At 48.1% G+C, this 18,727-nt stretch overlaps 1 protein-coding gene across 1 annotated transcript in view; it reads left to right on the forward strand.

Moving 5' to 3' along the window:
• The window catches only part of LOC124228999 (contactin-associated protein-like 4), a 167,502-nt gene that overhangs the window by 51,825 nt on the left and 96,950 nt on the right, over positions 1–18,727 (forward strand). Inside the window, exon 3 of the mRNA XM_046644110.1 lies at positions 10,198–10,391. Coding sequence (XP_046500066.1) covers positions 10,198–10,391 — 194 coding nt within the window. The remainder of the gene's footprint in view (positions 1–10,197; positions 10,392–18,727) is intronic.

Consider the following 18,727-nt stretch of genomic DNA (forward strand, 5'->3'; position numbering starts at 1 on the left):
CCTCCTGTGATTGAACATCCCTCCTGTGATTGACATCCCTCCTGTGAGTGAACATCCTCCTGTGATTGACATTCCTCCTGTGATTGACATCCCTCCTGTGAGTGAACATCCTCCTGTATTGACATCCTTCCTGTAGTTGATATGGAGTAGGAATGCATGAGGGCTGCCCCTTCTGGCCTCTCAGCCTTCTTTACGTTAGGTTTCTTCTATTCAGTTTCATGTTCTGGACTCCTTGTGCCTCGTGGAGATTGCTCCTGTTGTTTTCTGTCTTGAGTCCTCTGTTGGCAGGTTCCATTTTACTGATGAGCTTGGTTGCCTAAATTGAATCTTTTGGGGAGTTTTGCTAAAAATCAGATGACTCTTTTCATTACTCAGATAAGTCTCCAGCTCAGATGCCCCATCACTCAGATGCCTGTGTACTGGGGTAACTTCGTGTTTTCCTGTGTCTGCTCATCTAATCAGGCTTCTCACAACAGGCCAACACCACATCTCCATCTCCATGTGGTGGAAAATTTTAGATGAACCTTTTGGCGTATAATTTACATTACAAGGAATTGCACCAGTTTAAGTGCAGTTTTCAATGAGTTCTGATAAACGCGTCGACCTGGGCAGCCACCACCGTCATCACATAGAAGTTCCATCATGGCCTTCCAGTCAGTGCCCAGGACTTCCCCATGACCACTCTGCAGTGCTGGTGCCACGTCTGTCTTCTAGTTTCATGTCAATGTGCCCAGCTCTCAACTCAGTGTAATCTCTGAGATTCATCCATATCATTACATGGACCAAGAGCTTAGTCCTTTCTGTTGCTGTGTCATATCACGTTGTACAAATAAACCACAATTTGTTTATCTACTCACCTGCTGATAGACTGTTGGATTATGTCCAGTGTTTAGCTACTATAAATAAAGTTGATATGGACATTTGTTTATAAGTTTTTTTGTAGACATATACTTTGATTTCTCTGGGTAAATGCCTGGGAGTGGAATGTCTGGGTCAAAGTAGATAAACGTTTAACTTTTCAAAATTATTAACCAGTTTTAGTTAATAAGTGATCGGACTATTTTACATTCCCACCTGCAAGGCGAGATGGTCCTAGTTGCCCCACGTCCTCACCAGCACTGGGTGCTGTCAGTCTTTTAAATTTAAAAATTCTAGCAGGTGTACAGGGATATTCCATTTTTGTTTTAGCTTGCATTTCCCTGATGGCTAAAGATGTTAAGCATTTTTTCATGTAATTACTGATCATTCGTATGTCTTCTTTAATGAAGTGTCTATTCAGATCTTTTGTCCATTAATTTATTAGGTTGTTTATCTTTGTTATTTTTTAATCTTAAAAGTTCTTTACATCTTGTGGATAAAATCCTAAACAAAAAAACTAAGCGTATTGAACTTCTAGAAGAAAACATAGAGTATTCTATGAACTTGGGACGGACAATGATTCTAAGACAGGACATAAAATTATGAAACATAAAAGGGAAATAATAACTTGGACTTCATCAAAATTGAAACTTCTCCTCTTTGATAGTCACCATAAACAAAAAGAAAAGTCATGCCATAGACATGGAGAAAATATTCACCATACATGTGTCTGGCAAAGAACTTTTGTCAAATATATAAAGAGCAGCTCTCGTTCATGTTTATGACACTGGAATCCAGTCTCCCTAAACTGCCTGGTCACTCTCTTCTCTGAAATGCTGGCAAAGTCCAGGGTCACAGGGTTGGGGCCTCCTGACACTGGCCTGTGTGGGCTGGTGGAGAGATGGCGAGTGTCCCTCCAGTTCTCAGGAGAAAGGAGAGTGGAATCTGAGCTGAGAGAAGTTTCCTGCTCTAAGGGGTGGTGTGGGAACCTGCTTTCCTCTGTTCTATTATTTGGAGAATGGGGAGTGTTGGCGATTCTGTCCTTGACATTAAGAAATAGGATTTTATTCCGTATGAGACTCTATGGAGCACAAAGACAACCACACAGGTGGGTCAGTCACAAGGAGAATTTGACACATTTCTGAGCTGCCCTAAGGTCTGTGGGTCATTCACCTCTTATTTCTAATGCTAACAATTGGTGGAATCATATCATAATTTCATCATTATGTGGTTTCAAACAAAGCGTACGTATTGTGTTTGCAAAATAGGAACCAAAAGGAGACCAAACCGTGAGGGTCTCACAGTGGGGACTGTTCCCCCTTCCATATGTTGGTTCAGGAGTCTGGTCATCAGTGCATGGGGCAAAGACTTGCATCCTGCCCACCGCCCGCAGGTGTCCTCTTCCATCCCCCAGGAAAGCCACCAGGGTGAACACACTAACTGGTCAAGTGCTCCCCTGGTGTCTCTGGGGAACTGGATGCACCTTTTGGGGACCCAAACAAGGCCCCTGCTTTATCCCCATAGTCCTCACTACTAATGCTGATTTAAAATGGCCCACGTGGCTGGGGCTCCTGGTGAAATGACAGGCCCAGTGTCCCTTTACAGAGAGCATCCCTTGTCTGCATCGGGGCGTGGCTGCCTTGACCAGGAACCACACCCTATACCTGGCTATGTGGATGCTCTAGGACCCTGAGGGGGCGGCACCTCTCTTATGCACGTGGTTTTCAGAGCAGGAAAGTGCCCGCCCCCTGAAGAAGAATTGTTTTTCACTTTCTGTTCTTTTTGTGTTTTCCTCCCAGAAGTGTGGTAAGTTATACACACACACACACACACACACACATATATATCCTGAAAACGTGAAGTGAATCCTGAAATCCCACAGTTCATTCATACCTCGCTGGCTGCTGTTGTTGCTGTTAAGAAATCTGAGCTCTCGGAAATACTTGGCTTCCCTTAACAAGCTGGGCGGGGCTGAAACGAAATTCCCCAGAGTGAAATGTCATCGCCGCCTCAGAGAGAGAAGAGCAGTGAATCTGAAGACAGACGCTCTGCCAGAACCGCAGTGGTTTGATCGGAGCGCAGGACCGTGTCCTCCGCGGCTCCCTTCCTCACATGTCTCAGGGACTTGATGAGTCTGCTGTGAAGCAAGAAGTAATTAGTGAGAAGGAAAAAGGCACAGCCTGATGACTGACATGTGAAACGACGCAATTATCCCAGAAGGAAACTTCCTTCTGACAGTTTCGATGAAGCTGTTTGTGTCAAATGCAGATCACCAAAGAGGCCTGTCTGTGTACTGACGTCTGGAAACTTCACCTTCTTGCTTTTGCATCCTCGGAGAGCCTGCTGCCCATGCTTCTTAAGTCCCAAAGTTCCCTATGTAATCACCCCCTTGGCACAGTCGACATGTAACATGGGACCCGGGAGAGCTCCTGCCTTCCACGTGTGACCCCACAGCACACGTCAGGCCTCTGGTCAGGGAGAGAAGAAATGCATTAGCAGCTTCTCAGGTTGGAGGACTGCTGCATCCCCTCTAACTTCTCCCTGCACACCTATCGTGTCAGACCAGGCTCAGGCACGCAGACACCCAGAGAGAGCACCAGATGGAATCACGACTGCAAAGGCGTTCTGGCCACGCTGTTTATAACCAGTTTGCAGTGAGTAACTGCTCCATTATCTGAATTCACTCTGCGTGAAACTCACCACCGGGGCTGACAGAAGTATAATTTCAAAGTGGAGTAAAAAGTGAAAAGGAAAAAAAAAAGAGCTGACGTAATGTGGTCAAATAAACTTTAAAGTATTTTTTCTTAATAACGACCACTAACTGCAGGATGTTGGTCAAATTTACTCAGTCTCTGAACCTCCATCTATCTTCTCATCTGTAAAGGGAGATGATAAGCAACTCCCTCTAGGTTTTTTTTTTTTATAAGTTAATCATTTCCAGTGAACATTTCAGTGGAGTTGAGCACATTCACAACAATGTGTAACTGCCACCTCCATCCAGTTCCAAATCTCTTTCATCACAACCCAAAGGAAACTCCTTACCATCAGCAGGGTCTCCTCAGGCCCCCTCCCTCCACCTTGGTACCCACCAATCTGCTTTCTGTCTGTGTGGATTTACCTAGTCTACATGTTTCATATTAAAAACATGCTATGATATGCGACCTTCCAGTCTGGTTCATCCGTGTGGTGGCGTGGATCGGTCCTCGTCCCTTGTCACAGCGGAGTCACACCCATTGTGTGGGTGCCCTACAGTTTGTTTATCCATTCGGCAGTTGATGGACACGTGGATCGATTCTTCTTTTCAGCTCTTGCGAGTAACCGCTGTGAACATCCACATACAAGTATTTGTTTAAGAACCTGCTTTTTAATTCTTTGGGCTGTATACCTAGGAGTGGAATTGCTAGGTCACGAGGTAATTTTACTTTAACTTTCTGAGAAGCCATTCTAGATACATTTAAGATTTAAGTAAGATGGTGTACCTGGAAACAGTTGGTGGAATCCTTAGCATGTAATGGAGGCTTACCTTCCTTAACTAATTGAAAAATATCTAACACAATTTTAGCTGCTCCTTCCAACTCTTTTTTTAAAATTAAATGTGTTGACTTTTATTGAGGTAATGTTGGTTTATAACATTCCATAAATTTCAGGTGCACATCATTATATTTCAGTTTCTGTGTAGATTACATCATGTTCATCTCCTAAAGACTAATTACAATCCATCACCATACACATGTGTCCCGTCACCCTTTCCACCCTCCCCACTCCACCCTGATACCCACCAATCTAATTTCTGTATCTATGTGTCTGCTTGTTGTTGTTTTTATCTTCCACGTATGAGTGAATCATACGGTATTTGACTTTCTCTGTCTGACTTATTTCACTTTGCATAATACCCTCAAAGTCCATCCATGTTGTCACAAGTGGCCAGACTTCATCTTTTCTTTATAGCTCAGTAGTACTCCATTGTGTATATACACCACATCTTCTTTATCCATTCGTCCCTTTTTGGGCACTTCGGTTATTTTTAAGTCTTGACTATTGTGAATAATGCTGTGATGAACACAGAGGTGCAAATATCTTTAAGCTTCGTACCTTAAGATTACTCCCGGGTGTGAGGTGCCGTGGCTAGAATGGGGCTTTTTTCTCTCCAGAAAGGAATTTCTGCCTCTTCCACCTCAGTCAGCACTGTCCCTTGTTGTGGGGATTCTTTCTATCCAGTTTCCAGCACTTTCTCAGGAGTAATTGTTCTCAGCGTAGTTGTAGGTTTGTTGTGTCCACGGGAGGAGGTGAGTTCAGACTCTTCCTATGCTGTCATCTTCCCGGCACTCTCTTTCGGAGTCTTGTAGACTAAAAATGGCCAGTAACAGATAAAAGAGCCGCTGTGTCTGTGAAGATTTAGGAGTTTGTAAAAAGTGCAAAAGTGGACACACACCCTGTGTACTCACTGGCTTGCTCAGAGTCACTATAACTCCTTTATCGTCTGCAAAGACAGCAACTGCTATGCCCCAAGCATCTTCTGTGTGTGAGCGAAACTGCTACAGAGTCAACACGCTGTCCTACCCAACCTTCACCATTGTTGCGGAGTCACAGAACACATCCCCAAAATGTGCCTCTTTGGCATGAGGATGACTTTGATCTGATTATTTTGAGAATCAGCAGATGCAGGAGAAGCTCTGAAAACAGAGTAGAAATTGCCCTTTTGTAAGATAGCTTTACATCCATAAAGGAAATCGGCATTTGCAGAAGTGTCTCCCTGTCTGCACTAGGAAGAGGAGGATGGTGAATCCACCAGACCCTCCTCAGTGGAGACGGCAGGGGCCTGAACCTGCACCGCAACCCACCTGTGACCTGCTCCCCCTGGTCCCCCCAGAACTGCCCCCACAGCATGTGCTCTTTTATCTTTAGAGAAGGCAGCATTTGAGCTGGTGGTTTAGGCCACCTGGGGCGTTCCTCATTTCCCCTGGGTCTCTCCCGTGTGTACTCCAGCTACACGTCAGTAACTTCTGTTTGCTTTTCTCATGTTAATCCTTTTATTACAAGTGTCTCAGAAAGGTGGAGGGAAATTATTTTCCTCCCCTACATTGTACTATCTGTTCTTAAGGCTCCTATGGTCGAGGACAAGGATTTCATCACTACATGGGACTTCACACAATCCAGGGGGTGAACCACACGTGCCGGGAGCTCAGGCCAGGTGGTGTCTGAGCGGGATCATGGGGGCCTCTGGGGTTTGAGGGCAGCCAAGTAGGGATGGTAGATGGATGTGACTTCTGAGAGCTGTCCAGGCTTCCCAGGGCAGGCCCCACTGGGCCCCATGATGGTAATTTTTTAAGTGTCAAAGATGAATTATAATATCTTATTTGTGTAGATCTTACAGCATCATTTTTATATTTAGTAAAAAACAGTGTTTTACTAGCAGTTATCTGTGAGAAGACCACTATTTCCCCATTTTTAAACACAACAGCAATGCAGACTTGGCCATGTTATCATGGGGAGTGAGGGCATTAGCATGGGGCCTGTCTCCTGGGAAGCCTCAGTTTCTCTATTTTCGCTATGCCTGGTTGACTTTCGTATCTGCTCATGGTTGCCTTGTGTAACGGTGGTGGGTCAATCCTTCCTGCCAGCCTAGAGTTCTTAGCGTCTCTCTCCCTTATCGTCCTGCACTTTTAGACGTCTTGTTTTGAACTAAGTATAGACTACAGAATGGTTTTGAAAAAAGTAGGCAGAGGCTCCTCCAGTATCCTTCACCCCACTGCTAACGTCTTACTCGACGGTCAAGGTCAGGAAGGGACACCGGTACAATAGTGCAGACCAAACAGCTGAGCCTGGTGCATTTGCAACAGTTCCTTCACCATCCTTTCTCTGTTCCAAGAGGCTACCCTGGACCCCAAGGTGCCTTTACTAGTTATTCCTCTGTAGGCACCTCCAGTCCCTGGCAATTCCTCAGTCTCCCATCTTTTGTGACTGTCATACTTTTTTGCAAGCCCTGGTCAGGTATTTTGTAGAAACTTCCTCTGTTTGAATGTGTACGGTATTTTCTCTTGACTGGAATGAGGTTATAAATTTTTGGCAAGAGCACCTTAGAAATGCCGTCATGTCCTTTCCATGTGTCCTATCAGGGGCCATGATGTGGATTTGTGTGACAATGGTGATGTCAACCTGGATCTCTTGTTAGTGACAAGCCACTTGGGGGAGACACTTTGAGACATGAAAATGTGGTTTCTCCTCAAAGTTTCACCCACCAGCCTGAGCATCCATCCCTGGGCCTCACCTTCAGTTCTCATGACTGTGGTATGTGCCTAAGGCGATTCTCTCTTTACTGATGCACCAGTGGGCATTCTCCTGTCAGGAGGAGCTGCCCCTTCCCCCAAAGTGTGCATTTATCTGATTATTCATTTGTTTACATCAGCATGGATTCATGGGTATTCATGCTATTCTGTGGCATGAAATCTGCTTTTTAATCTTGCTGCTTCGACTGTCCCAGGGTTGGCCAACCTTCAGATTGGCTCCTGTGTTCTTCTGAGAAGGCTCCCCTCTACTTGAGCCCTTCCTTACTTTTTGGCCCTCAAGACATTCTAAGCCCATCTTGCATTTTCAGTGGAATCAACCACTTCTCCAGGGACCCCAGGATCGCTCTGTTGGCGACAGTGTTGGGTGTGCTCGTTGTTACTGAGTGCCATGGCTTCAAGGCCTCCCAGCAGACAGATGTGGGAAATATAAGCATAAAAGTAAGCCATGAGGACACATACGTAACTGTATTTCTGTGTCTACCCGTATTTGCATTAAAACCAAGATGTATGCTGAGCCTTCTGATTCCAACCCCACACCAGGGTTCATTTCTCCTTCCCTCATTCCTTATTTAGAAGAGTGAGTCCTTCCTCTAAGGATGAGAAAGCTGGCTTTCACTGCCTATAATACATTGACTTACTGGTCACTATGCAATTTATTCTTTTTTTAAATTAATAGACTACTTTTAGATCAGTTCAGTTTGCTGTGAAATTGGGCAGAAAGTACAGAGTTCCCATTTACCCCCTCCAACTCCCCCCACCATGTACACACACACGCAGAGTTTCCCCTATTATTAACATCGTGCATCAGTGTGATACATCTGCTATAATTCATGACCAATATTGAGGTATTATTATTAACTAGAGTCCATAGTTTACATTAGGGTTCACTCTTGGGTTTTGGCAAGTGCATGATCTCACACATCCACCATGACAGTATCACACACAAAAGTCACTGTCCTAAAAACCCTCAGTGCTCCATGTATTGATCCCGTCCTCCTCAGCCCTGGCCGACACTGATCTTTTTACTGTCTCCACCATTTTCCCTTCTCGAGAATGTCACATAGTTGGAATCACACGGTCTGTAGCCTTTTCAGACTGCTTTCTATCACTTAGCCATATGCATTTAAGTCTTCTCTATATTTTTTCATGGCTTGACAGCTCGTTTATTTTTAGCACTGAATAATATTCCATTGTCTGGATGGACCACAGTTTATTTATCCATTCACCTGGTGAAGGACATCTTGGTTGCTTCCAAATTTTGGTAATTATGAACAAAGCTGCTATAAACATCCGTGTGCAGCTTTTTGTGTGGACATCAGTTTTCAATTCCTTTGAGCAAATACCAGGGAGCACGATCACTCAATCCTATGGTAAGAGTATGTTTCGTTTTGTAAAAACAGCCAAACTGTCTTCCAAAGTGGCTGTAGCATCCAGCATTCCCACCAGCGATGGACTAGCGCCCCTGTTGCCCCAGCGTTTGGTGGTGTCAGTGTTCCAGATTTTGGCCATCCTAATAGGTTTGAAGGTATTTATTCCTTATTTTAAAGACAGTTTTGTCTTTTCCTTCCATTTCTTTCCTGAACTCAATCCATTTCTCTTATTACTTGATTTTTTGGTCCATTTCTGTTCTTAGTTTTGAACTTCTGATTCAAGGTGGTATTTCCGACCCTCAAAGGCTTGTTCGAGGACAGCTTATTTTTCGTGGAGTTCCTTTCACTCCATGATTGTTTTTAGGACGTAGGGATTTTCCTCAATTAATATTTGTGAATATTTGTTTCCTGATTTTCTGCAATAATTCTGTAAGGGTTTTACCATCCTCTCACTCAGTTTGGTGTATTGGACACTGTGTGGATTCTGAGCTTAATGGCGCCCAGTCCTGTCAGCCAGCAACGTGCAGGCTGCGTAGCGGTTGCTGTTCTGTCCTTCTTTCTCTTTCTTTCTTTCCTTCCTGCTTTCTCCCTTTCTTCCTTCCTTCCTCTCTCTCTCCCTTTCTTTCTTCCTTCCTTCATTCCCTCCTTTCTTCCTTCCTTTCTCTCTCTGTCTCTCTTTCTTTCTTACTTTTGCGTTGGAAGGGGGTTGTAAACCCTCAGGTGCTGTGGTTCTCTGCTGTCTTGCTGGCTTTACACTTCCCTCTCCATTCCCGTTGTCACTTTTATCTCCAAGAAGCGCTGTGCTCAGAAGACTGGCTTTGAGTCACACCTGCTCCTTTGAGCCTGGGTCTGGCCCTAATGGTGTGAGCCTGAGGTGAGCTCCACTTCCCAGTCTCTCCCCTGCCCCTCCCCTGGCCTCTGTGTCATTCCCACAGGTTCCCGCTCTGTCCCCTAGAGTCTCTGCTCAGGGCTGGGGTCTCAAGGAGTACTGGGCTCCACGCTCTCTTGCCGTTCTTCCTCCTCTTGTCCTCAGTCGCTTTGTCGTCTATCTGTTCTCCGTCTGCAAGAGCCTGAGGTGCACTCTGTTCTGTGAGACACTCCCCTCACTGCCCTGCAAGGCATTTCCCATGATTCCTTCTGCCATCACCCCCCCATGGGACTCACCTGCAGGACCACCCCCCAGTGAGTTCCTGAGCCTGCTTCAGACGCCTTGATTTTCGTTTCTCCCAAGTCTGGGAACTCCTTGCCACAGAGCAGGGTCCTAGCATCCTTGCATGCCCGGGGCTGAACACGGACATCAGAGGTGGGGCGTCCCTGATAGATGTAGACTCCACTGTAAGTTAGCTGCACCTCCGGACATCCTGTAAGGTGTTGAAGGCTCGATGATAAGCAGCCAGCACAATGGCCAGGGAAACACTGTTGTTCTCTGGGGTTCTCTGCTGGAGTGTGCACCCATCACGTGCAGCAGTTGGACCCTCAGTGGACACCTGACCTCCAGTGTGAGGAGGTCACATGACTCAGGGGTGCACAGATGATTCAGGTCAGTCATTCATTACTCGATGAATACAATCATGGGGCATTTATTATAGGTTTGGAAATGCACACATTCTCACCCAGGTCTCTCCTCCTTCCAGACAAATTCTAACGTTTACTCCTCTTCCTGTGTCCTCTTCCACAACAAGGAGCCGGGGGCTGGACGCCGCTCGTGTCAGACAAGAACCAGTGGCTGCAGATCGACCTTGGAGAGAGGGTGGAGGTCACCGCAGTGGCCACCCAGGGCGGGTACGGGAGCTCCGACTGGGTGACCAGCTACCTCCTGATGTTCAGCGACAGCAGCAGGAACTGGAAGCAGTACCGGAGAGAGGAAGGCGTCTCGGTACGTACGTCCCCTTTACGTGACACAACTTGGGGCCGACTTAGGGTGACTCCTCCCGCAGTCACAAAGCTCTCAAATCCACCAGAGAAACAGAACCTGCAGAATTGCTTTGCCAAGGTTTTTGTGCATTTTCAGATGCATGAACATGCATAATTTAGTAAGTATCTAAATGTGAACTCGTTTTATAGCATACTGGAAAAATTGAAGAAAAAGTCCTTTTGTTTCCATTGAGGGTGTGGATGGCGCTGTGTGTAACATGCTGAGTGCAACAGCGTGGGGGCTGCACTGTCTCCGTGTCATTTCACACCCACACAGGGGCCATTGTCTTCACTCCTTCTTTGATCCGAGGTTTCTGAAGGGCACGCATGGCCGACCTCCGTTCCTGGCATGTGCAGAAACGCAGAAATTGCCGCACGCGGTCTGCGGGGTCTGTCCTGCAGTCTGTGGCCACGTTCAGCGAGTCTTTGGGTAAAGACTTTGATGGGATTCAGTGACCTTGTGTCTCTGAACACCAGGGCTTCTTTGGGACAAATTGTCTTTGTTTGGTTAACTTTTGTGACTTTTAGGAAGTTATGTATTTTACCACATCTCTTTCATTACAGAATCATTGAAGTAACTTTGCTAACCTTTGTTCAACCTTACCGAGCTCTGACAATGGTTTAAAATGTTGGGTTTTGTGGTCGGAGTGTGGGCCGATAAAGGAGAGACCATACAGAGGCAGGTTATTGAAAGGCGGTGGTGACGACAAAGTCACAGGTGACTGGAAACGAGTGTGGAAGGAGGAAGCTTGAAGGAGGATTTCAGGTGGAAGACATCATTCTTTTGTGATGTAAAATGACATAAAAAGGTTAGTTTGGGTTTGCACCCACAAGTACCGTGTCACAGCCAGATAACCCTTGATTTCTTTGTTATGAGCTGTTGTGACTGACGGGGTGGGGGGTGCAGGAAGTAACCACCAGTGACGAGCAGACGGCGAGGGAATCCGAGAGGGGTTTTCTCTCTGGAGTATCCACGTCTTTTCCTGAACCTCCCCGCACCCGGGTCTGCACCATCAGCTCCTGCGGGCGTCGCCTGGGTCTCCTCACCCTTGTTGTAGGGTAAGGAGCCCAAGAACCCCCCAGACTCAGAGACGTGAGCCAGGAGGCAGCAGCCCCACCTGCCAGGAAGTTGGTGCCGTATCACCTGATTCTTGTTCCAGACCAGGTGTTAGCTTCAACATGGTTGATTCCCATGTAAGGCACGTTAACACTTAATTATATTGGTTAAGATTGATGCTGTTGACCCAATTTTTAAAAAGAGGAAGAAGGTGGAGAAACTGTGAGAATTTTTATTTTCCTGTTAAGCGGCTTAGGCATCATCTCCTTCTTGCTTATTCTCAGGGGAAATAGAGCTGTGACTGACCCGAACAGTGGAAACAGGGGTGGGTGTTACTACACAACCCTATTGCTTGTGCGGAGGAGGAAAATAAGTTCCCCGTACCTTCTGAGTTCTTGGCTGAGAACCCTGCAGGAAAAGAGATGAGCAAGAGAAGAACAGACACAAGTCTGTGGACATGTGTGTCTCATGTACGCACGAGAGATGCCCAGGGAAAACGAGGAACTCCTTGAGGAGGCTTAGAATTTGGGCTTAAAAACCAACTTAATAGGGAAGGAGGGGGACGTGGCCTCTCATTTTTAGGGAAGATGACTCAGGAGAACAGATGGGGGACAGTTTGTGACAGAGTCTGGGTGTGGTGTCCACTTCTGGTCACCTCTCCTGTGACGAGTCCATCTTACAGGTTGGTGACATTCCCAGGGAGGCAGTTGGTGACACTGGAGTTCCTTTTGGAGGACCTGTCATTAGGCAGATGAGGGGGGTTCAGAGGAAGCCTTTCCCCGCATTTGCTGTTTTTCAAGTGTCTACAACTCAAAATAGTCAACGTACTGAGGCGGCAGGTTTTGGGGTACTGTGTCCTGAACTCTACAGTCATGTTTTGGGGCAGCATGTCTCCAACTTCTGCAATCATGTTTGGGGTAGCGTGTCCTGAACTCCTGTCATCGTATTTGGGGTAGTATGACCTAAACTCCTGCAGTCATGTTTGGGGTGACATATTCTGCAGCCTTCATTCCCAGGAGACTTCAGATTGCATCATAATTGTTGGCTGTCTCACTTCTGTCCAACTCTTACTGCATAAGCCCCTTTAACATAAAGGATGTCTTTTATTCATCACTTTATTTATTTTTGGCATGCTTTCATTGTGTTAAAGATACATAATGTGAAATTGACCATTTTATTCATTTTAAATGTACAATTCGGAGCCATTAGGTACATTCACATTGTTGGGCAGCCATTCACCACCAACATCTCCAGAATATTTTCATCTTTCCAAACTGAAACTCTGTCCCCATTAAACACTAACTCCCCAGCCCCCAGCGCCCACCATCCTCCTTTCTGTCTCTGTGAACCTGACTCCTCTGGGGACCTCAGAGAACTGGGATCACGCAGTATTTGCCTTTCTGTGTCTGACTTAGTTCACTTCAGCACCGTGTCCTCCAGGTTCTTCCATGTGGTAGCCTGTGTCAGAATTCCCTTCCTTTTTATGGCTGAATACTATTCCATCGTATGTATAAACCACATTTTGTTCATCTTTCATCCATCAATAGATACTTGAGTTCTTTCCACCTTTCGGCTGTTGTCAATAATGCTGCTGTGAACATGGGTGTACAAATGTCTCGTGGAGATCCTGCTTTCCTTTCTTTCCCCAGAAGTGGAATTGCTGTATCATATGGTAATTTTGTGTTTAGTTTTTGAGGAGGAACCAGACAGCTTTCCACAGCAGCTGCACCGGTTTACGTTCCCACCAGCAGCACCCACGGATTCCACTTTGTCTACCTCTGTGCCAACTTTATTTCATTTTATTTTTTGTAAAGCAGCCATCCTACTGGGTGTCAGGTGGCATCTCACTGGGGTTTCGATTTGCGTTCCCTGATGAGCAGTGATGTTGAGCATCTTTCCATGTGTTTATTGGGCATTTGTGCATCTTCTTTAAGAAATGTCTATTCAAGTCCTTGCCCATTTTGTAATCTTGTTGTTTTATTATTGAGTTATAGGAGTTTTTAATGTATACTAGACATTGACCCCTTATCAGATATATGATTTGGGAATTTTTCTCCCATTCTGTGGGCTGCCTTTTCACTCTGTTGAGAGTGTCCTTTAATGCACAAAAGTTTTTCATTTTGATGTAGTCGATTTCATCTACTTTTTTTGTCTTGTTTTATTTATTTTCAAACAGGATGTTAACAGGTGACACTGGAATAGCTTACCCTGAAGTAGTTTCAGCTGAGCTATAATTACCATTTACATCCTAATCTAGATGTTTCTCCTTTTTAATGTTCTTTTAACCAGAGCTGTTTTTACTTTCAAAGAAGTAAAATCTCACTAGGTTGATAATTACTAGTTTTACCCTGTTGTCCTCACTTGAAATAAAACCGGCTGATCCTGGTGTCTCCAGCACCGTCATTCATAGTTAGCTCCTTTATGGTGAATTGGCATTTTATTAGAACTTCTGCCTTTTCCATAGGCATTTAGGCATTCGTTTTAGATTGGAATTGTAAAAGTCAGAATTAACTATTTACTTGCATCACCAAAAATATTAACACCGTTGTTAATGAAAATAACATACTCACCGTTAGCTGCGTCAGCGTGTTTGTAGCCCTCTGACTTTTGAAATCGCCCTCGGTGTCTCTGCCTGTGACGTGGGGATTCCTAGTTAAGTCCAAGAGTGTTTCACAGGGGCTCAGGGGGCCTGGGGGTTTGCTGGGGGCACGTCTGCTGCCTCCCGTAGATTTCATCCTCAGGCTCCTCAGGATGGGGGGCCCACGCCCACCCCGTTTCCCGTGGGCAGAGTCAGCAGGGGCAGCAGCTCTGTCCCCTCGCAGCCTCATGGGGGAGTGCTGTGTGCACAGCCCCCTACCCTCGCACCCCCTCTCCCCTCACAGCAGGACCCACAGGCTCCTTCCACACGCCGCCCCAGCCCTCCATCCTGGCGCGTTTTCGGGTGTCCATCATCCTTGCTCACTGTGCTCGCCATTAGTACTGACCTCCAGGGACTGGCTGATAAAAACAAAAGGAAAGGAAAACTGTCATTTGTACCAACTCTATGCTCAGTGCGCCTCACTGGTCATTTGTCCAGATGACGGGCTTGTCTGAGCATGCCCTGGATTTGTCAGGAAAAGCGAGAAAAGGAAAAGAATCGAGAGACAGGCTTAAAGCCCCTGGAGTTATGAAGGCTGTGGTCAAGAGAAAAGGCCCATTTTTACTGCAGTTGTGGCATCTGGACGCTTCCTGAATAATCAGTATTATATTCAGGGGACAGGTGACTCTCCAGGGAAGTATGATCTCACTCAATGCTGTTTTAAGTGTGGTTTGGAACGGTCCCCATGTCCAGTCAGGTCTGAAGGGTGGACACCACAGATGCCGGGCAGGGGGACGCGGATATTCCACCACCTGTGTAGCTTCCCGGAGGTGCCTGGTGCCACGATGTAGGAGTTTTAACTCCACACTGGGGTCGGTGCTGGGGTAATGGAGGTTTCAAGGTCAAGTTTAACAGTTCTAGAGTTCAACAGTTCTCGAAAAGTGTGCAGGGGCCACATGAAGGAGCTCGGGGCCCGTGGACCACGGAAAGAAGACTGGCCCACAGGCGGTGGGTCGGCTGCCTGGGCGGTTCCTCCTCACAGGGCATCTGCACCAGTTTACTATGTTGCACGTGTCCACAAACCAGCAGCTCAAGCAGCACCCGCACTTACGATCTCAGCTCTGTGGGTCAGAAGTCAGCGTGGCCTGGCTGGCTCTCCGTCTGGTGTGTCATGGGCCACAGTCAAGGTGTCGGCTGAGCTGGGCTCTCACCTGCAGGCTCTGGGGGACCGTCGCTTTCTTCCTGGTGGCAGATCTGGTGGGACTGAGGTCCCTGTGTCCTTGCTAGCTCCTGGGGCTCATCCATCTTCAACCCAGGGGTGGCACCAAAGATCCTCCTTGGGCTCCGAATCTTTCCTTCTCTGACTCCTGGATCCAGATTTAGAGGCTCATGTCATAGGTTAGGCCCTCTTCTCAGGTCAGTGGCGTCCTGCAACTTAGCCTAAAGGAGAGGGTCCCTCACGTCCTCCGTCCCAGGATTGCACAGGGCCTGTGCACTGGGGCGGGGAACTGAGGGTCATCGGAAAATTCTGCCTGTCACACACTCTACTGCTCCTGTGGGAACTGCCGATTGCCCGCCTGCAAGGAACGCTGTCCTTGGAGCCCTGGTCTTAAAGCCAGGCTCATCCTGTGAGGTGGGGCTGGGCGCCTGCTCAGGTGAGGGGGCCATGGGGACGCACAGCCGCCAGCTCAGAGAGGATGGGGTCTTAGTGGTGCCCCCACGGGTGGGTGGATGCTGACACCCATGGACTCTCCCCCTTGAAGCCTCCCTGGGCTGGGAGCGTCTGAGCACAGACCACCTGTGCTCCCAGCACACGGCTCTGTGATAACCCTCGGGGCCCAGCGGTGCCTGAGCAGGTGGCTGGCCTTCCCTCCAAGTAGCCATGACCGCAGTGGTCCTCACAGATGGCCCACATCTTCACGGGCCCTCTGAGTCTCTACGGTGCTCTGTGGTCCTTGAGTCCTCCCCTGTCTCCATCATCTCAGCTGTCCTAACAAACAGCACAGGCAGCAGCCACCCAGCAGGCGCGTTGCTCACAGCCTGGAGGCCGGGCGCCCGAGATTGGGGGTCAGGAGCTTTGGTTTCTGATCACGGAGGCCCCATGCTCAGGACCTCAGTCGCCTTAATCTCCTCCTCGAAGCTCCATCTCCAAATGCAGTCCCTCGAATCAGGGCTCCCACGCGTGAACTCTGGGGACACCGTTCAGCCCGCAGCAGCCCTGTGCAGTTTGTGCCCCGTTCTCTCCTCCTTTCTTATTTCTCCCATTTTTCTCTGTTTCTCTCCTTCTGTTACCATCCTCCCCATGCTCATGCCTCGGGGCCGTCCATTCCCTGTGCTGCCCCCTCTGCCCGCCGTGGGCAGAAACTTCATCCGACGGGGACACAGAAACCCCTCTGTTTATTTCTGAGAGGGCCAAGCGCAGAGTCGACAGTAAAATTTAGGAGATGATGGAGGAGTGAAAGGAGAAGTGTTAAGGGAGATTAGGAAGTGAGGGAGCCAACACCAACCCCCAACCCCAAAAGGAAAAGCACTTCTGCGCCCCCCATCACAGCCGGTCGCAGGGTGGGGCCACCACTGGAGGCTGCAGTCTGGACCCAGGGCCCTGGTCAGCAGCACCGGCCCGGAAAGCCACAGAAGCTGGGGAAACTCATCTCCTGCCTCTGCCCCCGACAGCCCGGCAGAGCCTGCAGGCAGGACCGTCCAGGCCAGGTGGTGGGTCTGCGGACGTCCTGCCTGGGGAGAAGGAGGGCTCCTGAGCCCTCTTGGTGCCACTCCCTCTCCCAGAAAACTAACTACCAGCTAGTCGGTCAGTTAGTTCTGGTGGGAAGCCCGCTCTCCCCAGCCTGGTGCACATGGCGAGGGGACGCGGTAGAGAGGAGCTCAGATCGGTCAGATTCCCAGGCGCACAGTCAGCCCCTCAGACGTGGACGGACGGACGAGGGAGGATGGGCGAGGACGGGCAGGGCTGGGGCCTTGCCATCAGCCCCATTCCCCTCCCTCCTGCTTTCACCTCGAGTATCCGTCACTCCCCTTGCCTCCCATCCCCTACAAGAGGCCGGCCCCAGACACGGCCAAAGGACAGTCCTGTCTCGTGTCAGCTGGTGCTCAGGGTACAAAGATCCAGTTGGTGAATCCTCTGCAGACTTTACTTTGGGGACGACTTCTAACTATTCGAAAGAAAATTCCTCCTTTTGGCTCCACCTGCATTGGAGGTAGCTCACCTGCCCAGGTGTCCTGAGAGCTGGACAGGCCAGGCCCGGGGAAGCCCTGCTTCTTCCCCCACTTTCACAGACAGAGCCCCAGGAGGTGGGCCCGTGAGGACCAACTGCACTTTCCGCAGAAATAATGGGAGCTGCGCTGTCCTCGTTAGGAACCATTAGAACTCAAATTTAAAGGTCACGTGGATGTATATGAACTTGAGATGTGAGCTGTTCAGGATTCGATGACAACTTAAAATTTAGGAAGGTTTTTCCTGAGGTGCAAGATCTTTATGTGACACATACACCCGTCTATAACATTCTGGGAAAACATATTTGAGAAGAATGAAGAGGAAATTAATTAAAGTAAGTTTAAGTTTTAACATAAAACCAGTGTTCCACTTAATAGACACTTTTCTTTCTGCCTTCAAGAATCATGTGCCGGCAGGCATTCAGGACGGAATTCAGCAGAATTAGGGAATCATTTGCAGCCATAAATCTCTTGGACGTCTTCCAAATAGAAGCAGGAAAATAAAATGGAAAGAGGAGGCATCTCGAGACAGGTCTCAGTTACACAGCAGTGAAAGAACCACGCAGCTTCCTGAGGAAGCGGAACAAGCACCTAGCGCGTGTTAACACAGAGAGACGCTGGGGGCGTGTGGGGTGGACGGGAGGCTTCCGGCCACAGCTGGAATCTTTGTTTAACCTTTGGAAGATCTGCAGGACTTACAGAGAAGGTCGGAGTTGGTTCAATCCAGTCTTGTTTGTCTTTTCTTCTGTTTGCTCGAAATATCCCAAAATCTAAGTGATCATAATGAAGACATCCTGGATGCACTTTTAAGAGGAGTTAATAGGAACAGGAGGATTGAGTGGCCTCATGTGTTTGTTTTAGGACAGATAGTGAAACTGAGTGGGACCAACTTCAGTTAATTTAAAACTGCATAAAGGCTAATTGATCCCAACCCACGCTGGCTTTGGAGGTTCTGATGGGCGGTTCACACGTGGGTTCCATCAGGACACACCCTGAGTCATCAGCAGAGCCATCGTGGCTGCTTGTGCACAATGAGAGTATCAGCATGACCTCAGGGTTGATGGTGTCAGAGCCAAAATTGCCCCAGACAAAGTGGAAAGGCCAGGGAGACCTTGCAATGGGAGAGAGAGAGACCAGACGCAGACTGAACTCTGCTCCGAGGAAGCAAAGGGCGGGGGAGGCTTTGGTGCTGGGACCCCCGTGGCCTTATCCAGAGGAACAGGCAACTTCTCACGTCTCCGAGACAGCAGTGGGTTTGCAGCGTGGAGACAGGCGCCCCCTGAAGTCAGGCTCCTGTACCCCTGCAGAAGTTGGGGGATGGGCACCACCTCCTCGATGATCACGTTTCAAAGGGACAGCTCCCAGGTCCTTGGGAAAGAGGGTCCCGGGTGTGGAACCCGCAGCTCTGAGGCAGCGTCCCTGGAGCATAGCCAGA

Source organism: Equus quagga, chromosome 17 (genome assembly GCF_021613505.1).
Source record: "Equus quagga isolate Etosha38 chromosome 17, UCLA_HA_Equagga_1.0, whole genome shotgun sequence".
NCBI lineage: Eukaryota > Metazoa > Chordata > Mammalia > Perissodactyla > Equidae > Equus > Equus quagga.